Here is a 24,860-nt window from a genome sequence, read left to right on the forward strand (position 1 = left end):
AAAATTGTCAAAATTGTCAAAATTGTCAAAATTGTCAAAATTGTCAAAATTGTCAAAATTGTCAAAATTGTCAAAATTGTCAAAATTGTCAAAATTGTCAAAATTGTCAAAATTGTCAAAATTGTCAAAATTGTCAAAATTGTCAAAATTGTCAAAATTGTCAAAATTGTCAAAATTGTCAAAATTGTCAAAATTGTCAAAATTGTCAAAATTGTCAAAATTGTCAAAATTGTCAAAATTGTCAAAATTGTCAAAATTGTTAAAATTGTCAAAATTGTCAAAATTGTCAAAATTGTCAAAATTGTCAAAATTGCCAAAATTGTCAAAATTGTCAAAATTGTCAAAATTGTCAAAATTGTCAAAATTGTCAAAATTGTCAAAATTGTCAAAATTGTCAAAATTGTCAAAATTGTCAAAATTGTCAAAATTGTCAAAATTGTCAAAATTGTCAAAATTGTCAAAATTGTCAAAATTGTCAAAATTGTCAAAATTGTCAAAATTGTCAAAATTGTCAAAATTGTCAAAATTGTCAAAATTGCCAAAATTGTCAAAATTGTCAAAATTGTCAAAATTGTCAAAATTGTCAAAATTGTCAAAATTGTCAAAATTGTCAAAATTGTCAAAATTGTCAAAATTGTCAAAATTGTCAAAATTGTCAAAATTGTCAAAATTGTCAAAATTGTCAAAATTGTCAAAATTGCCAAAATTGTCAAAATTGTCAAAATTGTCAAAATTGTCAAAATTGTCAAAATGGTCAAAATTGTCAAAATTGTCAAAATTGTCAAAATTGTCAAAATTGACAAAATTGTCAAAATTGTCAAAATTGTCAAAATTGTCAAAATTGTCAAAATTGTCAAAATTGTCAAAATTGTCAAAATTGTCAAAATTGTCAAAATTGTCAAAATTGTCAAAATTGTAAAAATTGTAAAAATTGTAAAATTTGTCGAAAATGTCAAAATTGGCTAAATTGGCAAAATTGTCAAAATTGTCAAAATTGTCAAAATTGTCAAAATTCTTGATAATTTTGCTGCAGTTGGAAAAAAAATCTTCGAATTTTTTATTCTTACTTTATATTTTAAGACCCACGAGCTTATCAAACCGGGAGAATTTGTTTAATAACAACATGACCGTTTAGTGCACGCGTCTTGTCGGCTCCCGGTGGGCGTAACACCGCTGCCAATCAAACCGTGGAGAAAATTCTACTAATGGGTTCATTCCAACAGCTGCTCGAGACAGTTTTGACGATCGATTTCAAGGATGTTCTCATCAAGATGAAATCCGAACCAGTTAAGGTTGTAATTAACACGAAAAATTGTTTTTTTTTTTTTTTCAATTGTTTCTGTTTTATTATCCAAACAAAAAAAAACGGCAAGCAGAAATTTTGATTCAAGACACTTTTGTCTTGAACTATTTACACACACAAACTTACAACATTCGAGTTGATTAAACGGCGCTTATCCTAATGACGGGGTTGTTTCTTCCACTTTTTTCATTATCTTAGACAAAAAGAACAAAAAAAAAACATTATGAAAACGAACAAAAAACTTAAGCCTCGCTAAAGCTATTGCTGCTTAAAATCAACAAATCCATCTCGCTCTCTTAACGACGGTGGAAGGCGTGATAGATGGGGGCGTGGGAATAAGCCAGAGGGGCGTGGGCAACAACGGCCGGGGCATGATAGGCAGCATAGGCCGGGGCATGGTGCACAACTGGGGTGTGGGCCACGTAGGTCTTGGTGATGGCAGCCGGGGCATGATAGACAGTGGGGGCAGCCACCAGAGGGGCGGAGTGGGCGATCACTGGGGCGGCATAGGCGGCATGCGAAACAACCGCCGGGGCATGGTATCCATGATAGCCCAGGCTCAGGCTGAGTCCACGCTTGGACTTCATCGATTCCGCGGGCATATCATCGGCGCAGACGGCAGCAACGACGGCGATCAGGACAATCTGCGGAGGAGACAAGAGGGGGATATGTGACGATTGAAAAATTTCTTGATACATTGAATAATTTGATCAAATTCTAAATTCAACAGTGAATCCACAAAATTGATCAACACGTTTGGCAGAAAATAATTAATTACTTAGGTATAGGATCATTGCGGACCTTAACCTTAAAAAGGATTTGTTCTCCTTACAGAAGCTCGTTGAAAAACTGAACTGCTCAGGTTCAGCTATATCTGTCGGATTCTTCTCAGGAAACTTCCGGTCAACTTTCATTTAAATTAAATCACTCGCGTCCGTTGCATTCAAAATTTTCTGATAGACTAACCGTATAGGAGCGTTGCCAGATTCAAATCTGTATTTTCGAGCAAGAAAAAATCTTTTTCGTCTGTACTTTTTTGACAAAAATCTGTACCAAAATCTTTACCAACGATATATGAAAACTCAGTGCAAGTTTCACATTTTTTTTCATTGTTGCAACTATGTACAGTGTTTAAAAAGATACAATTTTAAATAATTTCACCGTGCATAATCTCTTAAATCAATCTTTCTGATAAACTAGGTAGGTAAACTGAAATCGCCGAATTCGATAATTCATTTTACCAAACAAATTCTGTAAATCGGGAAATATGAGTGATTTTTTAATATGACGCCTTTTTTTACCGAGCTTCGTTAATCAGTCCTTGACTTTTAGAAGATCGTTCATAAGTTTGTCAAAAATCGCCATGCTGTCAGTCATTCGGTTAAAAATCACCGAAAACTGTAAAGCATTTGCTGACAACATAAACGTCAAAATTTTGTCTGGCGTGGAGTGAGCAGGACAGAAGTTTCCTTCTCACTGGTGCTGCCTTTCTTGAACTTTCTTACAAATCGTGAAAATTTGTCAGGATGACTTGGCTTGATTCTGAAATTCATTTTTATCGCCGGCGTAGCAGTGAATGCCGCATTGCCAAATGGTAAGTTGTTCTTTATTCATTCTCTATATTCAATTTCCATCAAAACAACAGGCTTAGGGAAAAAATCATCAGTCTGGAGGAGATGACGCCTCGCCAATCTTGTTGAATTCGATGGATACCTCATGAATCAGTTAATCAGCTGCCCGAGAGAAGGCTTGATTTAACGGCAAATGGCGGCACCGAGGTAGATTTGATAAAAATTCAAGGTATAAAAATTACATTTAGAAAATTGCCGAGAGCGTTAAAATTTGTATCCTGTTCTACAGAGAGAAATTCCTCTAAATCCCGCAGAAGAAACAAATCATTCAAATTTACAATTATTTCGGTAACAATCAAAATTTGTGGGGAAACAAGTAGGGGTGCATCGGTGAAAATAACCGAAAGTTTTAAAGTTTCGGATAAATATTCTAGCATTTTTTAATATTAAACGGTATTTTAGTAATAATTACAGGTGATTCGGTAAAATCTACCGGTTTTTCAGGAAATATATCTGGACTTTTACAGTTTTCCGATAAAAAAAAACACAACGATAATTCGGTAAAAGTTACAGTATTCCGGTAAATTCTATCGGTCATTCGGTATATATTACCGAACATTGAATTTTTCGGCTGAAAATTACCGGCTTTTCGGTAAAAATAACACGTATTTCGGTAAACCCTACCGGGTTGTTCGATAACACAACGAGCTGTCACATTGACAACTGGTTATATTTTGCAATATGATTCAGTCCACGATCCAAGGTGATATATTCCCGATAATGTCGTTATTACTATCCATCTAGTGATCCAATGTGTATGCAGCATTATCTTACGCGCGCAGAGCTTGACGTAAGAATGACGTCACTTGTTTACGTTCAAACGAATTGTTTACTCGTGGGAGTAGCCTACCTTGTCTATTTACACCGTGATTCAACCGAGTTTTGGTGATTTTTTTTTACTGAAAAAGGTCTGTAATATTTGACAGCTGTAATTTTTCTGCCATGGAAAAAAACCGAACGGGTTACTAAGTTTCACATGTCAGAATTTCAGTAAAAAAAACCATCGAGTTTGGTTATTTCCGTTTACTATGCATGGTACGTTTAAAAGTGTACAGCTATAATATACACCAAATGCCAAAAAATCATTTGCATAAATCTGTACCAAATTACAAAAATCTGTCATTTGCACGTGGGGGAACGGTTGCTAAATGCATATAAAGGAAATAAGTACAAACAGCCTATTGACGAAATGACTGATAAAACCACATATCTTATCAGTCCACTTTGATGGAAATACGCTTTGATCACATGACATGAAGAGATTTTATGAAATACAAAGTCAAAAAAAATTTAATAATTTTAAACAAGGTTCTGTAATGTATTAAACATTAAAAATCATGCGTCAGAATCTTCGTAGTTGAAAAATCATTGTGCTTACAGAATCTCTAAACAGAAATTTCAGTGGTTTTTTTCTTTCTGATTCAGTTAAAAATCCGAAGTTCAACGAATTGAATCTTTTAGCAAAGCTATAAATGATAATATATTGGAATAAGAGAAGGGGTTTTGGATGCCCATTACAGGTAGATAAAATGCCTCTGTAAAAAAAGGTAACTTTATAAAATTTATGCTTTTTTCCATTGAAAAAATTAATCTAAGCTCTAACCACAATCTTCCATATTTTTTTCATGTCATTCGCAACTCATATCAACGATGCAGTTGGCGGACAGTCATTGAAAATCTGATCCGGTACAATTGTGAACGATGTTTACTCTTGGGCTCGAACTCACGGACATCGGCTCAGGAAGCAACTGACTTGCCAACTGAGCTACATCACAAGCCCTAATCTGACAGTAAATTAGAAGAGCTTAGTACTGATTTCATAAAAAAAAATCATTTGAACGAAATATTACCATGAAATGGTATCCCTTACTATGTTTTATGCAAAAACATGTGTGATATCATACCTAAATGTTGCCTAAATTTCACCTTGAACGTGTTTATCATCAGTTTCTACCAATTTCATTATTTAAAAAATACGAGGTTATTTCCAGTGGAATGTAGAGAAAACTAATTTCTGCTCAGATACATATAAATTTCTGATTTCTAACTATTGGTATTTTAGAGAGAATAAGTATTCTCCCTAGAATACGCATTAAGCCTGCCTCTCCCCTACAGAATCTGTACCAAAAATTAGTAAAAAAAATCTGTACTTTTCAAGGTAAATCTGTACATGTGGCAACCATGTAGTTAAGCATAATTGGCGATGGGTGCGCTCGCAATCCCGATGTAAGGCATTTCCGCACTTGTCAAACGAACAGCTGATTTCTTATGTTTACATTTTCTCGGCATATCATGGCAGGGTAAACATAACAACAATATTACGCATGTTCAAGATAGTAACGAAATAAAATTGGCAATGCAATTCTAGTGGTTTTACAAGCGCACCTTGGTGAGGATAATATAAATTCATTGTAAATTCATAACAAATTCAGACAATTAATTTAATTAAAGAAGCTTTGTTGTCGTGTGAAAAATCTCAAGTATTCACAGGAAACTGCTTCAAAAGTTATCAAAACAACTTTAAAATTTGTATTCCACATATAGAATATGTTGTCCAGGCTACTAATATTCTAAATGAAAAGAGAATGTTTATGTCAGTTTTTGACTTTTTTTCGTAATAAAACTGTTTGTTTACATTTTGTTTCATACGACGTAATGAAAGCTCACGCGAGATATATTAATTTGAGATATTAAATTTTTTCTACACATCTTTGATTGAGACTTCCAGTTTCGACTTATTTCGGATCCTCCGGAGACAAATGTTTTGGATCGGTCCAACCCACGAGCAGAAGATCTGCAGAAACCGCCATTGAAGAATCGAAACAGGTTGTTGTGGTTCTGTTCTCTTTGCGCCAATTTGCAACCGATGATTGCTGAGAACAATAGGTTGATGATGATAAACACGCTATAAATTTTTACATTATCACTCGGTTAGGCGATACTACTCAAATTAGGTTTGTGGTAACACAACAGTGTTGCCAGATATTCTATGTAGAAATATCATTTTACTCTTTGAAAAATGAGTAGGTCAGGGAATTCAAGTGTGAATATCTAATGATAAATACGTTATCGCTAATCATACAAGTAACATTGTAACGAGTAGACGAAGAATGACTCTATTTCTTCTATTCTAGATTAAATCTATTCCACCACTGAAACTTGCGTTGATTACTTCAGTTTCAACATCTTTATCAAGTACACTTGAAATAATATTCTCGAATACATATAACATAAATGATGGTTTTGTAAAGTAAAATTTTGAAGTAAGAACTCAATTTTGAGAAATATATAAAACATCGTTACAATTGAATTATAGAATTTTTTACAAATCAAAAGTTATTCAAAGTATGCTAATTTGAAGAATATTTAAAATTCGGCAGCATTCGACTGATATTCAATTTAAATTGCATCAAAACAAATGAACCGAGGGTGGGAGGCATATCCGCTCATATTGTTCAGCATGAGAAAGATGATGAATCTTCAAGATCCCGCGATACATTAAATTGTTGTAAACTTTGGGCAAAAATTAGCTGTGGACATTTCTATCGTAATTGGGACCTACCTTTTAAATGATTTGAAAAGACCTTCTCAGGAGAGTTTAATTCTGAATATAGCAGGAAGCGAGTCTTTGAACAGTCTTTCAAATGAGTTGCACAATGAAGATTTTCAAATACAAATACAGTTAATGATTTGAAAAATAGAAAAGAAAATTTCATGCCACAATCTTGAAAAAAATAAAAGTTTTCAACAGAACAAAAAACCAATTTTTTTAAACATTTGTTTCTTTTGTGGATTAACGGCTTTGGAAAAACAAATTTTCTTTATTCAATTCAAATGCTGAAAACCATAGTTTTCGTCTCTTCAATTACATTCTCGAAATACCTCGGAAAAATGCTCTTTCAATGCAAAGTTTCTCCGATAAGGCGATAACATAATTGACAAAACAAACCATATCATCGTCGCCAAAATTTGTGTCATTTTTTTTAAGAAATTAGTCGTATAAAATTTTGACATTGTGTGCAGAAAGCAAGATGAAAGAAAAGGTGGGAAACAGAACACGTACTCCTTTCAAACATTCCGAAACATAAATCCCTAGTCTATGCAATGTTTTCCTAATGAGGTTAAAACTAGTCAACTTGAAATTCCAATAATCTCAAATGCGATGAAAAATGTTATAGATAAAAAAAAAATTAGCATTTGAAGAATTCGATCTGAGCTTTACATGAAAAATGCACCAAATTATCGCATTCGATTTATTTTAACTGTGTGTTTTCATCCAATAAAAATCTTTTTTCTGAAAAAAACATTTTTTCAGTTATTGAAAAGCGTCTTGTTTTTTAACCTTACCACTTTTAGATAATAGATTAAGATTCAATAAATTTGGCACTTTCTCTCCTTTCCTAAAAAGCTGACTTTGAGTGATGAGAAAATATTTTAAACAAAGCGACTTTCTTATATAATGAAAAATTCAAACAATTAGTCTAATTTTATTTGTTTTATCATTTTTTTAGAAAATTGCTCAGAAAAAAACAATCTTGAAATTTGAGGTGTTTTATTTTCTTTCCAGTCGCTACCGTCAAAAATCGAATGGAACCGTTTCGGGGCTTAAGTTCAATTAGAAAAGCCATTCGTTGAAAGATATTCTGAGATGAGTTCATAAAATCTTCCCGAAAAATGAACTTAACAACGGATAGGAAAACGGACTTATTTTGGACCAGCTTGCCTAGCTCTTTATAAAGCTACTTAAAACCCGGGCTTCAACTATATTTAATAAAAAAATTCATGATTCATTTTTTTATAAGAGATCTAGACAAGGTGGTCCTAAGTAAGTCTGTAACCATAGTAGGCGTTTGTCAAACCGTCAACACGCGTTTTTCCGGCTCTTAAAATTTTATTATACATAATTTGATAGAAAAATTACGAAAACTCACAAACAAATACAGTTAAGTGTTGAAAGTTTGCCTAAGAAATCTTTCATGTAAAAGTTACGAGTTGGAATTGCAAAAGTGCCTTTGGAGGAAATTTGTGTTTCAGTAAAAGTTGCCAAAAACTTCAACTTGGAAACCTACCGATAGGTTTTTGTGAATAACATTGAGTTTCACGATTTATTGGATTCAGTGAAAAAAATAAGTAAATATCACCTCGGAGAAGAAACAGACAAAAAAAATATGAAGTTCGCTGAAGTGCACAGTGCATTATAGCTGGAAAAGGGTTCCGGATGGCATCAAATATTTAACACTATTGTATAAGCGTCAAGCTTTGGCAGGTTTAGGTGAGATCAATCGATTATTTCTGTTTTCTTTTTACATAAATTAACCTTTTCCAATTTATCATATTAACAATCTATGATATAATCATCCTTGTAGAGGAAATTCATATGGAGCGTTTGACAGGGAACTCAACGCTTCATTCCTCCCATTGATGCTGTATCTTTTGCGGTATTTAGCACATGGTTGGCCTGGCCGTAGTTGTATCAGCAATGCATTCAATATGTTACAGATGCAACGTTGAATAGAAAAAATGGCGCAAGTCGTTCATTTTCTATGATGCTTACAAGTTTTTGCTATGTCGATGTTAGAAGAAAAAGAAGAAGCAAAACTTACAACGCATCCTTCGCATTAAGGGTTAAAAATTTCCTGTCTGCCGTAATTGCACAAACAAGTACATATTTAATATTTGAACTTAATAATGCTACCATAAAATAAAAAATGATACAGTACAGTATTGTACTGTACGCCTCCAGATACAAGTTTGCGCTCTGAGAAAAAAAAGTTGCGAATATTTATTTCATACGAGTTCTTAGAAGTAGTATTTATTGTATTAAATCATTCACAAAAGTTACAGCCAGGATACTGTTTTTTTTATCGACACACCCTAACCTGTCAATATTCAAAAAATCATAACTTGCTTACAAATCGACATATGTAAGTAAAGTTCTGGGTAAAGTTGCCTAAAAAACCGTTGGCTACAATTTTGTAGAAGACAGTTTTGCTCTATCTGTTCAAAGGAAAAAAGCGTAAATCAAACAAAAATGACACGCCTTAATATTTGATTTAAGATTATTAAAGCGTATGGTTTGATGAGCATTTTTGCTTATCTATTTGTCTATCTCTTATAGAATCTTCGTGATTAATTTTGTCACCATAATTTTCCGTCCTGGACCACTGTGGCATTGGCTCCAAACTCTGAATATGTATTCAAAATTCTTAGTTGGTCTTCATTATAAATCAAATCTATAGATGAGCTTAAAACACCAAAAGTTTCAGCGAAAATTTCCTATAAAAAGTTAAAAAATAGGCACAAAAACCATAGGCTCGGCTCTACAAAAGAAACAAAAATGAAGTTGATTTTTCGGTGCATAATATTCTAGTTTCCCATACAAATCTAAAAGTTTACTCATGTAAACGTTACTTAGAAATTCTGCAAAAAAAGGATGAGTTTTGAACCAAAACAAAGTTTTTGAGACCCCGGGATTTGGTAAATTCAAAATTGACCCCAAATCCACTCAGTTTAATAGCAATTAGCTCAAGAAGCAAAAGTTTTATCGCCTGAGTAATGGCCTAAGCCCTTATTTTAAGATCCATGAAAACAACGAGATCAGTTTAAAAGGGAAACGATATTTGTTTTAGAAAAGTAACAGGGGCAGCAGTTTGAATTAATCTCCTTCAATGGCGACCGTCGTAAATTGAGACAGGTTTTCATGTAGAATCAAATTTTTAAAAGTTAATCACGATCGGAGTTTACATTCCACAATTATTTTCAACGTTCCAAATAGTTAACTGGAATTATCACTCGAAATTTCATTGAAATTAGAATAGAGGAAAATAAACCCGAACACAACAAATGACACAATACGTACTGAAATCCTTCCTTTTTTCGGGCAATAGCTTGAAACACAGAACTCAAAGTTTTTTTTTATTTAAGGGTATCAATGTAAAAATTGATAAAGATTTTTTATAAAATCTCATGTATTAAACTGCTATTTTCTAGTTTGACAACCCCTGTTAAATTCAAATAGGTAGTTGAAATAAGATTTTTGAATGTTACTACATAAACTCTGAGCGGCACAAATGTAATACAACTGCTGTAGTTTTTTAATCCTGAAGTCAACGGTTCTACTTAAGCACCAGCCTTCAACTTATGTTAGAGTAGTTTTAACTCATCTTAACAGCATTATCCTAGTTCTGCTTAGATACTCTTCATTAAAAGGAATAATAATCTCATCAATTGTTCCTTTTCACTGTAGTGACCTGCAATCACATTTGATCACTTTTTCGTATCACATGTCAACTTTGTTCGAAAATCTCTCAAGGTTTTTGAGATATATTGTTGACCTGTATAACTCACTAAAATCACTTGAAAAGTTCCAAAAATCGAGCCCTCCCATAAATATCACTGGTGTAAAAATATAACCAACAAAAAACCACTTACGAAGAATTTCATCTTGGCAAGGTTTGGTGGGATCACACAAGATCGAACTGAAGAACGTATAGAACACGCGACGAACTCGGCTAGGATTATGACTCAAAACGCCCAGAAGTCACTGGTTTTATAGTAAAGCTCGAGATCCGGTGCTACCCCCGGTCATAGTCTCAGGTCTCAAGTTCCGATTCTGTTCGATCTTGAAAGAACGCTACGACCCCCGCTATTTAGTTGTTGATAAGTTCACGTTTTTTTTTCGCTTCTTATTCTCTGCTACCTCAACCCCACCAATCATTCTGGCCCGAGGAGCGGCGAGACTCTGGAGGGATCAACGAGAATAATTCAAATATGTCGCGACATACGACATACGATCTCAAAAGTTGAACAGCGCAACTACGCACCTCAAAAGATCCGAGAGACAGAAAGAGAGAGACAGAGAAAGGGGTGAAAAAAAGAAGTACATACATAAACAGAGCAGCATAAAAGTCAATCAACAAGAGGCTGGGTGCTCCTTATTCTAAAGATTGGCCACCTCCTTCCATAGACTTCACCTGGCCGACGACCAACTCAATTCATCCGGTCCAAAAAGGTCGATCGATTGCTGCCCTACGTGCGAGAATGCAATTTCGATTCTTAACCCCAATCATGTCTGGTTTTGGTCTGGTCTGAGTCGAAAAAGGGAAGGTGGGGAGGCCAAGATAAGACCTAAGACCCAAGATCGTTCATTCATCGATCAGCGGCTAATCTGAAAACCACTCATGAACAGCAACATTACCTACATATCTCGATTCAGGTGGCAAAACATTCATGCTACTGCTTATCGAGGGAACCACAAACATATGATTCTAAACAGCGGACGGCGACGACGACTCAAAAGGGCATTGAAATCTCACGTGGGGACACGAGGTTCTGAGCTTTCGTTCGTCTGTCGGTGCCCCAGGATTGGAAAAGTTCTATTCAATACTAGGGTTTAGTTCGATTCCAACTGTGTAGAGAGTTAATCAGCCCTAGCTGACGTTTGCGTTTCCACCTTTGCGGTAGGTATCATCTTCACTTCTATTTAAACGACGAATGCAATCATCTTTGGCAATCTGTACCAATATTTCGACCCGTTTAAAAAACCATCAAAAAATAACGAAAAATTACTCTTAATTAAAAAAAATTACCTGTATCCGGTTGATTTCATTAATTCGGAAGCTACGACATACTTCATATGCGTTCGTGTGGTTCTGTGTACACTGTTTCGTCGGAATAATTCATTATCCTGGCATTACTTATTCAACGAAACCCATTCGACGAAATGACTTCATCCATCGCGGTGATACCGTTTCCCTCCCGAAGCTATTTTGATCCATGTATCAGCAACAACAGGTAGCATCTCTCATATAAATTGCCAAAATAGAATTGCCACATACCACATCGCTAACGTAAGCATATCCGGGATGCTGAAAATTGCAGTCAAACCTCGTACGGCGCCGCTCGCTGGAAAAACAACCTTTTTCTGAGAAACTTTCAGCCGTTTCCTTTGCATAGCGGGGAAGAACAACAGAAAGGATGGAGTGTTATTTTTATATTTTTAGGATTCGCTTCAAGCCGGAAAATGTTTCATCACAACAATGGCAACCTTTACGTTACCTAAAGGAAAAATTACAAAAAGAAATCTTAGCGTAAAGGTAAGATAAAATTTTTGGAGTGGCAATTCTACCTTATTACAGGGTCTCGCAATTGAAGTGCTACATTGAAATAAACATACAAATTGATCAACGAAACAACAACTTGTTATTTCAAATGTATTCAATTTCTCTTGAAAACAAATTACTTTTTCAAAATTCACCGGTCAAGTTCGACTTGTTCGCCCTTCAGTTTAATCACTCGCCGCAGAAGGTCGAGGAACGCATCGTATAAGGCCCGCAGGTGTTCTTGTAGAATTTTATCCCAGGCTGCCACGAGATGTCGCTTCAGGACCTCCACACCTTCATGTTTCTTAGAGAAGACTTCGGCCTACAACATACTCCAAACAGCGAAGTCCATGGGGTTCAGGTCTGGCGAATTCGCCGGCCACTCGGAGCTCGAAATGAACCCTGGAAAATGTTGCGCAATCCAAAGTTGGGTTTTCTTCGCTTTGTGAGCCCGCGCCGGGTCCTGTTGGAAAACCCAATCCCTGGAACCAAAATGTCGAAGTACCCACGGTTCGACGACATTCTGTAGAAATAGTTCGCGATATGTATTATGGTTGACATTCACTCCATCAGCGACAAAAATCAGCGGAGTCCGGCCATCACGGGTGATTCCGGCCAAAACCGATGCTGGTTTCTGTCGCCGGGTGGCCGTCAGCAAGACGGCATGGCTTCGTAATCTGTTGTTCTGCTTATTCACGAACTGCTGTACGCTGAAGAGTTTCTCGTCGGAAAACACGATATTCTTCAACCTTCCTTCCGCGGCCCTCTTCAGCAGCGCCTTCGCTCTGTTTAGCCGTTCTTGTTTCTGCTTCATTGTAAGGTCTTGAACCTTTTAGATCTTGAAGGGCTTGGTCTGAAGTTTATCTTTCAGGATCCGACGGAGTCTTCGATCCGATATGTTGAGATCCTCTGCCAATTTAGTGGCACTACGACGAGGATTTCTCTTAAGGCGCTTCTTGACGATCTTCGCTATGGCAGGTGTCACCACAGTAGGTCGGCGTCCCCCATCATATAGTTTTTTGGTACTTCTTTTAACTGTACGGTATACAAAACTTCTGCACACAATTATATCGGACAGCTTACGAACTATGTCCTTCTGCCGTTTGCCAGCTAGAAACTAGACAACCACAGCGCTACGTTTCTGTTCGAGATCCATGTTTCCGGATAGCACCTGATTACAAAAGTAACACTTACATCCAATGATAGCGAAGACTTGATGTAAACAAAGCGACGAGGGGTCGTTCAATACGGTTTCGTGTGTAACGAAATAATTACTGTTGAAATAATGTAGCAGTTCAATTGCCGAACTCTGTAAAGTCTTCTTTAAACTCGTTGATTTCACCTAGGGTTAGCTGATCTTTACATTCATCGACAGGTATCTTGCACGATTGGTTATTTTTTCAAGTGGAAATTAGCCACTACTCAGCTGATTGGACACTTCAAAGGATAATAACATAGTGCCAAATCATTCATTCCTTGGGTTGCCTCCCGAAATTACGTCCAATGTTTTGTAACATAGGACGTTGGTCATGAATTTAACCCCTAACGTAACAAACATTTTAAAAGAATTGTGGAAAGTTCTTGAATTTGTGATTACTCCTTCAAACATATGTCTTAAGCTAGCTCGAAACGTATGGACAACTGGTAAACCTGTTTTATTATTTTTAAAACTCACCGAAAAACGTCGATAATTCCGAAAAACAAACAATCGCGGTGATAAATCCATAACTCATATTATGGGGGCTTCTCGTGGTCGATGCCACATGAATGAAAGAATGGCTTCAATTGACTTTGGCTTTGTTATTTAGATTTTTGGCAACACACTCCCACATTTCCCCAATCAGCGTGTACTCACCGCTTCACAGAACGCCTGCTCGGACCTCCTCTGTTCGGTGCTTTTCCGGTCCTGCCTCAGCATGCCAGCTGTGTTCATCCAGCTTCCGCTGGCTGTGGCCAGAGCACCGTTTAGCGGCAAGCGAAACTGCATCCGCCACTGCTCAATTCACCTCCACTGCGCACCGATCGAGTAGCACCGCTGTGCTTCTTCTCTGCTCTGCTGCCCACTGATCCGAACGCCGCCTGCGGACTATCTTGCGGGTTTTGCACCGCCTGGTACTGCTGATGGAACCGCTCCACTGTTCTGCGTTCAGAGCACTGCCTTGGTAGCTCCTTAGGTACCTCTACCTCGATGTTCGGCTGCTCGGTGACCTGGAGCGCCGATTGACAGCACGGCGAGTGCTCCTGGGGTCTATCAGGGGGCTGCGGTGTTGTTTCCGAAGGTTTGGTGCCAGAGATGAGATCTCATCTCTCCCAATCTCCGAAAAGGGGCCCTGAGGAAACGGATGCATTTTAAATATTTGCCCAAGCGTGGTTCCGGAAGCTACTTACGCAAGTGTGCGGCCTTCTCGAGAGCTATTAGCGAACCTCTGCGAAACTGGCTCGTTCGGTCGTTCCTTTTCCTACGGAATGGAAAAGAGCGTAAGCGTTCGCTTTTAAAATCAGGAAATCCTACCTCTTGGATTGCCGAGCTGATGACCGCTTGGTCGGCTATAGGTACGAGCGACCACGAACGGCGATTTGAGCGGCTTGCTCGTCCCTGCGGGGTTCGGAATAGGTTAAAGATTTTTGCGATTTTCTCTACAGGTTTGTCGTACCTGGGTCCGTGGGCGATGCTGGTCGACGTCCCAATTCCACTCCAGAACGCAGCGCGTGAAAACCCGCGTTTCTGTCCGACACTTGCGGCCAATTTCCGGGCACTTAAATTTTTCCGACCGCGTCACGCCAAAATTTTGCAGCACAATGGGCGCTGGGCGCGATCGCAATCCCGGTATACGATTTCTCGTGTGTTAAACAGAGAAAGCAATAGCCTTCACTCCAATTTCACTCCGATTAACTGTCATTCTTATGGAAATCTGTGTAAGAGTAAAGAGCAAGCTTTATTCTTTTTAGCAGGCCCAATCCCAATGGCGTGGCCGGTTTTGACAGCTTCCTCCACGCCCGGTTTGGTTTCCACCGAATTGGGTGCTTTTAACCCAAACCTGCACGCTTGGTGCATTTCAACCTATCTTGGTTTCATATTTATTACACGCTGATTTTACTCAGCATGGGGATGGGTTTTATGTGTTTTTATTGCCATTCGCTCGTATCGTATTGACTTTTTAAACACTTCTAAAGTAACTATAAACTTAAGTGCAACACTCAATTTAGCTTAAAAATGCTGTAAATGACTGAAAAATGTATGAAACCCACACAATATGGGTATTGGATGAAAGGGCTTAAGAGTAGAAGTCGAATTTATTCATCCGACGCCATCTTGGAATCCAAGATGGCGGCTTCTGCCAAACTTTAAAATTCTGCAAATTACTGAAAAATGTATGAAACCCACACAACATGGGTATTGGGTGAAAGGGCTCATCAAATAGAAGTCGAATTTCGTCATCCGATGCCATCTTGAAATCCAAGATGACGGCTTTCGAATTACTTCAAAATGCAGTAAATTACTGAAAAATGTATGAACCCTTACAATGTGGGTATTGGGTGAAAGGGCTCAACGAGTAGAAGTCGAATTTCTACATCCAACGCCATCTTGGAATCAAAGATGGCGACTTCCGCTTATCTTCAAAATGCAGTAAATGACTGAAAAATGTATGAAACCCACACATTATGGGTATTGAGTGAAAGGGCTCAACGTGTAGAATTTGAATTTCTTTATCCGAAGCCATCTTGAAATCCAAGATAGCGGCTTCTGCTTAGCTTCAAAATGCTGTTATTATTATAATTTTATTTAAAAACACTTTACCATCTGTATGGCATTCGTGTCCTATTCAAAATGCTATCAATGAAATGTGTTAGATGATATGGGCTTCACGAGAAACATATTAGAACTGATTTTTTAATTTCCATGGTGTTTTATTTACTTTTGATTTTGTTTGTTGTTATTTAATTTTTATCCATGGATAATTTGAAACTTATTAAATGGTTATTTTGAACATTTTGATCTCGAAACTGCCACGAAGCCGAATAAATTTCAAAATTAAAACTGTTCCCCAAACTAAAAACGGTACCCAACTCACGAACGACAAGATAGGGTTGTATTATTTTGTACATCAAAATCGATCAACCGCCAATTGATTATCCAACATTAATCTTTAATACAGTAAATTAAAATAAACAATTTTACATTGAAGTCACAGACCAAAGTGAATATCATCATAGTTTGAATTTCAAATACTTTTAGGTGATCCAATCAAGACAGTTTTCATTTGGCTTGTTAATTGTAAAGATTTTTTTTAAATTCATCTTGATAAAGCAGAATGGTTTCACGATGCCCCGACAGATGACGTATGGTTCAGGGCGATTTGTAGTTGTATGGGTTCAACCGCCACTTATCCGTTTAGGTTTCTGGTGTCTGCGGTTATCTGTTCTTTTTGGTAAACGGGTATGCATTGAAGTTAGGCAGAAGGCGCCAACTTGGTTTTTAAGATGGCGTCGGGCGACAAAATTTGACTTCTACTCGTTGATCCCTTTCACCCGATACCCATACCTTGGGTAGTTCATACGGTTTTCTGTCATTTACAGCATTTTGAAGTTAAGCGGAAGCCGCCATCTTAGATTAAAAGATGACGTTGGATGACGAAATTCAACTTCTATTAATTGAACTGTTTCACCTGACACCCATATTGTGTGGGTCTCATAAATTTTTCAGTCATTTACAGCATTTCGAAGTGAAGCGGAAGCCGCCATCTTTGATTTCAAAATGGCGTCGGATGGCGGAATTCGACTCCTACTTGTTAAGCCCTTTCACCCAATACTTATATTGTTTGGATTTCATAAATTTTCAAGTCATTTGAAGTATTTTGGAAGCTGCCATTTTGGATTTAAAAATGGCGTCGGATGTCAAAACTGAAAAACTTCTACTCGTTGAGCCCTTTCACCTGATACCCATACTAGGGGTGGTTCGTTCGATTATCAGTCATTCACAGCATTTTGATGTTAAGCGGAATCCGCCATCTTTGATTACAAGATGGCGTCAGAAATTGAAATTTGATTCCTACCCGTCGAGCCCTTTTACCCAATACCCGTAATATGGAGGTTTAATGCCACCGATCATTGTTTGGTAATACCAATTTGCTACATCCCACTTCCATCGTCAACACGTACGCCGGAGCATCGTATCGTTGCTGTGTACCTGCAGGAACATTTTACTTTATTTTTTTTTTTTTCTTACCTATTTTTTAATCAGCAAAATTTATTTTCATTTTCTTTTATTCATATTTTTTTCTTTTCTTTCCAGCATGGAGAAATCATCGGCCGGCTCAAGAGCCGGAAGAAAACGGATTGTCGAACCTAATTCAGGTCCATCGCCCAAAAAACTTGAAATTTCCAATTCATTCGATGTCCTTCATAACATCGGTGATGAGGAAATATTCATATTTATTTCTGATAAGAGTAATAAAAAACCTTCTTCTTCTTATACTCTTAAAAAAGAAAAGGTTCCACCAATTACGGTCACGATTCCTGACTTCAATGCCTTTCGGAAAGAAATCGTCACTTCCGTCAAGGATGTGAAGATTTCTTTTAAGATCGGTCGAAGGGAAACTGCCCGTATATTGGCGGAATCTTTCAATGATTTTCAAAAAATTTTAAATTATTTGAATAATAAAAAACATTAATTTTTTACTTACGACACTAGAAGTGATCGTCCATTTAAAGTTGTAAGTGGTCTCACCGGCGATCAGACACCGGATGAGATTACAACTGAATTGAATTCTTTGTTAGGTTTTTCTCCGATTCAAGTAATTCAAATGAGGAAAAGAACCAGCACGAATAATACCAGTAGTGTTGGTTTTGCTCCTGAGCTTTATTTGATCCATTTTAAAAAGGATCAAGTTAATAATTTGCAAATTCTTGAAAAGGCTCGTCATATGTTTCGTTGTCGAGTCAAATTTGAACCTTTTCGAAAATCTTCAACCAATTTCCTTCAAAATATTACGCAATGTCGTCGTTGTCAAGCTTTTTGTCTGAATTGTAGAATGAAAATTCGATCGTGAAAAATCTAAATGCCTTTTTGGTGGTGATAAACCACAATCAGAATTTTTCAAGTGTGTGAATTGCGCAGGTAATCATTCCTCGAATTCCATAAATTGTCCCGATAGGGCAAAAATTATTGCTTCAAGAAAAAATCCCAAAGTTTCCAGAAAAGTTTCTTCTCCTCCTTCCTCTTTTTCGTCTCCACACGTCAGGCCGGCAAACAATCTTCCTGTTCGCGGTCAACCTCGGTCTACATTTTAATCACGTCTTGGTAATGCTCGAAGTGATTTTAATGCTACCTGTGCTGATTCTGCGCCACAGACTCGTTGTTTAACGTTCTCAGAGATGGTTGAAAATGGGTTGCCCTCTTCAGGTTTAACTAATAAAAATGGGAAAAAACCAAGTCTCAACGTTCATGCGAAGGCTTGGGAAAATCCTCGAAATTCAAATTCAAATACCTGTTCTTCTCCTTCATTTTCTGATCCTAACAATTTTGTTAATTTGGGTGAGATCACTGATAAAAAATTAAAATTTTTGCATCAAAATTTAATGGAAACGATGCAACTTATGTTGAAAGCAAATTCAATGCTTGAAGCTTTCCAAACTTCTTTTAATTATGCGAACAAAATTATTTTGACTTTACGATTCCCTTATGGATCCAAATAGGTGTTTAAATATTATGAATTGGAACGCCAGATCTTTGCTGGCTAACCAAGATGAGTTCTTTTTATTTTTGAAAACCCAAAACATACATATTGCTGCCATCACTTAAACTTTGTTAAAGCCAGACAATAACTTGAAAAGCGATGCTTTCTTTAAAATTTTGCTAAATGATCGACTTGTTCGTAGCTATTGTCATCAATAGTCGTCTCAAATTTAGACTTCTTCCTTCTTTCAATACAAAAGTCTTAGAAACAATTGGAATTGAATTAGAAACGTCTATGGGGAAAATTATAATTATTGCCACATACTTGCCTTTCCAATGTAGCGATGAACAGCCCAGACAACCAGAAGTCGTATTTTATTTTACAGATTATATCGTATAGAATGTTTTTAAACTCATTTTCGTATATCTGCACCTACAATGTGCGGCCCATGCATATTTTTTATCGTATTTAAATGCATTGTGTGATTTTATTACGACAAGAAGAGAGACTCGTATTTATGTACATATAAACTCGACCTTTGTGTACAACTATTTGCAAAAAAAAAATCGTGAAACGACAGATTTACGATGAACAGCAAAGGTTGACAGATTTTGTTGTGCGATGCATAAAATAATTCGAAAATAAGATTTTTCTCAACTCTGCAACTCTGCTTGCCACTTGAAGATATATGCTTTACAATCGTATATAACTGCATTGATTCGTAAAATTGTACATGCAATCGTATATCTATGCAAATTAATTCGCATGTCTGATTTTCGTAAAACGTATTTGCTGGCAATCGTAAAAGCATACAAATAAGTTCAATAAAATCGTTTATGATAATGAGACATCGATGATTGGAATCGTATTTAAGGAGGCTTGAAAATGTTGGTTTATTTTTAGATCATCGATGACGTGTTCTACGATTTAAAAGATTTTAGTTATAGAAATATACGATTTGCTTTTGGTTTGATGCATTTGTAGCAAATCCCATTGAATTTATATATTCCAGATAACGTCGAGGAACCATCATGAGATGCAGATCGTCAGGGGATCAAATCCAGGTACCCTTAATATTTTTGAATAAAATTTCTCTTTATCTAGGCCAAACGGTTAGATGGATTTCGATTCTGAATAAGAACTCAGGATCAAAATTATCGATCTGATAATACTTTAAAGGTATACACGTTTATATTTGTGCATAAGACTTGAAATATGGCGTATGATTTTTTGTTTTCATTCCAACATCAGATTGATCACTTCCCAATTCAAATGCATCGACTATTCTGCAAAAAAGTTCACAGAAAGCTCTGTGCCATCGCAAATGCCACGCCACAATCAAAACGAACTTAGGAGGTACCTACAAAGAAGGAAAGGCAATTTAGGCATTTGGCAATGGCGACGATTTCAAAGCCCAGAAATCTTCGATTCACACTCAAACGATCCAATGAAAGCTATTCGCAATCGTTTCTTTTTTTTTATCTTTTTGGCGGTAAATTTCCGTACCGAAGAATGACAATTTTTCGCCTGAAAGAATCGTACCAAAACGTACATATGCTGGGTGGTTTTTTCTCTCCATCTGTCTGTCTAATGGCATGGCTGTTGATGAATATTCCGTCATCCAAATGCCCATAGGCTCATCGATAGGCTTTCGAAGTTTTTCCATCAACGAGGCAGCAAATCAAACCAAGAACCGTCTTATCGCTGGTTTTATTGAATAGACTTATTCGGGGCTGAAACTTGGATCCAATACCCTAAGGAGCGTGATTGAACGAACTCATCTCCATTGCACAAGCAATTCATTTTTTATTCATGCCACATCGCCTGCATCTATGCAATATGCAGCAAACCAACATGCCCATAAACGGGTGAAGGAAAAAATCTCGCTTTAGTTAGAAGAAAAGGAGCAACCCTCCCCAAGAGGGATATCGATGGTCTGCAGCAGCATCATCAACAACATCAACATCAAGGTGAGGCATCAACACATACTCGGCTCATTGCTAGGAAAATCGAGTCGTCGAGGATTTCCCATCGGAGAAGTTTTCACGAGCCGATGGAAATGTTATTGCTTTTGCGCCTCGTTAGCTTTTTGTGTGAGATTTCCTCCAGTTTCCGGTTCCGGTTCGACTTGGAAGATTGAAAACTCGTTAAAAATTGGTAAAAGTTGGTCGGACTCAGCCCAGCCATAAATCGAATTCCATTCCAGGTAAGGGCAATATTTTGTTTCATGTCTTAAAATGTGAATCAAGAGTTTCCGCCGCCGTAAATGAAAGTTGAATGAAGAAATTTTCGGACGAACGGTCAAGCATCAACATGTTCGAAGAATAACAGAACGCATCAAAATACACATGCCAACATATGCCGCACTGAAGTGGTCCAGATTGTTAGGAGAAATGCTTTGATTAAAACTTCACTTTCTCATCCTGAAAGCATATCAGTTTTCCTCAAAACTGTATTGTTGTTTCTGGGTTTTTTTTGATCAAGCCCTTGACAAAATTGTTCCGTTTCCGTAGAAAACAAGAGGAGCTTGCACGTACGGTAATCCTAAATCATATAGAGTGCCTTCCGTGGATTTTTCCGTTTCATTTCCAAGATTTTTATTTGAAGAACTGAAATCAGTGTAAAGCTAATTTCAAACCGTTCATGAGATAAATCGGAATAAATTTCAAATAGGTTTCCCTTTATTTAGACTATTAATTAAGTAAAAAAAAAACGTTATAGACCTTTTTGTTTATTTTTTCTCAATCATTTTGAATGGGGATTTATGAGATTCTTGGAAACTTATCAACTAAAAATCTTAAAAATTGAACATTCGGACTTGTTTAAAAGTGTTTCCAAGAATGTTAAAGTGAGTTGGGTAAAAGTTTTGTTGAATGAATGAATTAACAAGGATTAATTAAACCAGACCGCTACACAACACATTGGTATCGTTGATACAAGACAATAAGAAATGAAGCCTCTTTCAAATGCCTAGTTTTAAAAAGATTAATAATTTAATTGTTTAATAGTTAAAGGGTGATACGGTCAAAATTTGGTCAAGGGAAAACGCGTGTAAATCGGTGAAATCGTTTATTAAAAAAATCAAATTAAATTTCTTTTCCAAGTTTAATTAGTATAAAATCCAGGAAAAATATTCAGTTAGGCTTCCGCTTTTCCAAATCCGAATTGCCGGGCCTTACGCTTAACCCCTGCCATCATATTTTGTACAGCCATCTTGTCCACCTTCTTCGCCGCAGAAAGCCAGTTTGCCTTGAGCTGCTGCTCGTCCTTAGCAGTTTTTTTGGTCTTCTTTAGGTTCCGCTTGACAATAGCCCAGTATTTCTCAATTGGGCGGAGCTCTGGCGTGTTGGGAGGGTTCTTGTCCTTGGGAACCACCTGCACGTTGTTGGCGGCGTACCACTCCATGGCCTTTTTACCGTAATGGCAAGATGCCAAATCCGGCCAAAACAGTACGGAACAACCGTGTTTCTTCAGGAAAGGCAGCAGACGTTCATTCAAACACTCTTTCACGTAAATTTCTTGGTTGACAGTCCCGGAAGCTATGAAAATGCTGCTTTTCAAGCCACAGGTACAGATGGTTTGCCAAACCAAATATTTCTTCGCGAACTTTGACAGTTTCATGTGCTTGAAAATATCTGCTACCTTTCCCCTTCCTTTTGCCGTATAAAACTCCTGTCCCGGAAGCAGCTTGTAGTCGGCTTTGACGTAGGTTTCGTCGTCCATTACCATGCAGTCAAACTTCGTCAGCATCATCGTGTACAGCCTCCGGGATCGTGCTTAGGCCGTCGTATTTTGTTTATCATCGCGATTTATCCGGCTCGTGTTTTGGCTCGATGCACGGTTGTAGACGATACACCCAGCTTATTTGCGGCATCTCGGAGAGAGAGGTTAGGGTTTCACTTGAAACTACCGGCAACTCTCTTTGTCATCTCAGCTGCTTCCGGTTTTCGATTTCCCCCTGATCCAGACTTCCTGGCTGTCGACAAACGTACCCCAAACACTTTAATTACATTTGTAACGGTTGATTTGGCAACTTTTAGCGATTTTGCCAGCTACGCTGCTCTTCTTCCTTGGACGGCATTTTGACACCTTAAAAATAAGGGGTGTTCAGGTCTTTTAAATGCAAAATTGTAAGAAATACGTCAAGTTGATATTGACCAAATTTTGACCGTATCACCCTTTAGGACGTGGCCGGCGCCGTTATTGATCATTTTGAAAGGGAGAGCATGAGTTTTGTGCATTGTGAATCACGGAGTAGCAACCATTTGCGATGTAGAACTTGTTCTACTTAGCCACGCCAGCGATCATGGAGTTTGAAGTGCGTAAGTTGAACAAAGTCTAATCAAATATGTAATCTGAATTTAAAAATGAATGACCATATCTAAGCGCATCAAGACCAATGATTTAAGGTGGATATGAGTAGTCAACTAAGCTAAGCTAAGCTAGCTAACACTGAATTTAAGAGTCTCATGTTTAAGAAAGTGTCCGACTCTAAGTTGCTTGGGATGATACGCAATGCAGTTGCACAAGGATTGGAATAAAGTCTGATGGCTGTAGACAATTTCAAAAGATGATAATTTAAAAAAAAATCGATTTTAAACTTAAATTATAAAATCTATAAGAATACGGGCCTAGAATGATGAGCATCGTTTTCACACGATCTGCCAAAGCTAGAATGAAGCTTCACGGTTGAATCTTCCATAAACTTGCGTCGATGCAATTATGCGTGCAGGAATCCGAACGTCGCTGATCCGCACGATTGCAATCCAGCTGATAAATACTGCTCTCAAGCCCGCCGTCAGGTCTACCCTCAAGCGATTAGATATACTAGCGAGCAATGTGTCAGCACTTTATTAGGAGGTGATATAAGATATGAGAATAAGTGATTTCCACCATTCCATTTAGAGAGATCTATGCATGTATGTATGTAGCTAGGCTACGGGGAGCTCGAGATCGTAACAGATGTAGAATTAATTCGTGGCGGCATGTTTATGTCAAAACATGGGACAATATTTGGTTTCACAATCGGCACCGTCTATCTCTCGCTGATTCAGTCAGTCAACTACATACTAATCGGTTGCGTTTTGGGTTCGCTGGGAAACTTGTCATTTCGGGTGATAAGCGAATCAGCGAAACTATTGCCATTTATAGCGAGTGTGCGAATCGTTTACGGCTAAATGCATTGAACGGATTCGAGGGGAGGAAAATTTATGCAAGATCGAAAGTAAACAACAATTAAATCAATCAAAACAGTATCGTTTACAACTATCCTTGGTTGTTTTTGGATGATTGAAGGTGTTCTGAAGATTTAAACGTTCGTCTAAAGGCGAGGTTAAATTTTGTAGAAAAACGAATCCACTCAGTATTTGCTACCACGTGTAGCTTCGACTAAAGTTGATACAATCTAAATACAGGATTAAATCTCAATTTTCATCCGAACACCCGTTGCCAAGATAATCATCATGGGATTTGCGTTGTATAAAGATGCTGAAACATGAAGATATGACATCTTCTCTTTCGAAGTAAGCTTTTACTTTCTAGAGTGAAAATTCCCGAACAGGAAAGGCGAAATTCTGGTGAACCTTTCAATTCCACCAACTCAATACTACCGGGGTGCTTATTTTCCCGATCTAGAATTGCAATAATTTCTGAGCGCTTATGCGACGCGGTGGAATCGCGAGACACAATCTTGTAACTGTCTGGCTGAATGCCACATGGGGTAGATACCTCGGGTGATACCTCAGCCAGGAAGAGGTTACCATGACAGACTTCTATGGAGAGCATTTCGTGTTTCGAATCCCCGAACTCCCACCATAAAAAGTGGCGCTCGCTCGCGAAGACATTGAAAGACTCGCGTTTCAGATGAACTGATACGCGCCGCGCGCTTCAACCAAGGTCATAAATCAGATTACACTTTTTCGTATTGCTGCTGCTGCTGCTGCTTCTCGAATGTGGATGCTGCCTCAGTTTAAGGTTAAGGTTGCTCTTTTACGCGCGAAGCGCAAAGTTACATTATTTCCTTTTATATGTTACATCTGGATCGATTTATGACGGTCTCCCCGACTCCCGTTCAAAAGTTATGATGATCTCGATAGGAGAGCTCTGCTCGTTATTTTCCTTCCATTTCTACCTGTCGGTCGTTGAGGCT

General features: G+C 37.5%; 1 protein-coding gene and 1 long non-coding RNA gene across 2 annotated transcripts; both read right to left on the reverse strand.

Annotated features, from left to right (window-relative positions):
- Positions 1 to 1,347: 1,347 nt before the first annotated feature.
- LOC129755394 (cuticle protein 12.5-like) lies at positions 1,348 to 10,493 on the reverse strand. Its single transcript, XM_055751850.1, has 2 exons — positions 10,366 to 10,493; positions 1,348 to 1,947 (listed from the first exon to the last, which is right to left on the reverse strand). The coding sequence occupies exons 1-2, from the start codon at positions 10,375 to 10,377 to the stop codon at positions 1,600 to 1,602; spliced, it is 360 nt and encodes a 119-aa protein (XP_055607825.1). The 5' UTR covers positions 10,378 to 10,493; the 3' UTR covers positions 1,348 to 1,599.
- A 3,374-nt stretch (positions 10,494 to 13,867) lies between these two features.
- Positions 13,868 to 15,927, reverse strand: LOC129756888 (uncharacterized). Its single transcript, XR_008739557.1, has 3 exons — positions 14,690 to 15,927; positions 14,424 to 14,631; positions 13,868 to 14,365 (listed from the first exon to the last, which is right to left on the reverse strand). It is a non-coding gene; the product is annotated as an uncharacterized LOC129756888 (long non-coding RNA).
- Between the last annotated feature and the right edge of the window lie 8,933 nt (positions 15,928 to 24,860).

Source organism: Uranotaenia lowii, chromosome 3 (genome assembly GCF_029784155.1).
Source record: "Uranotaenia lowii strain MFRU-FL chromosome 3, ASM2978415v1, whole genome shotgun sequence".
NCBI classification, from domain to species: domain Eukaryota; kingdom Metazoa; phylum Arthropoda; class Insecta; order Diptera; family Culicidae; genus Uranotaenia; species Uranotaenia lowii.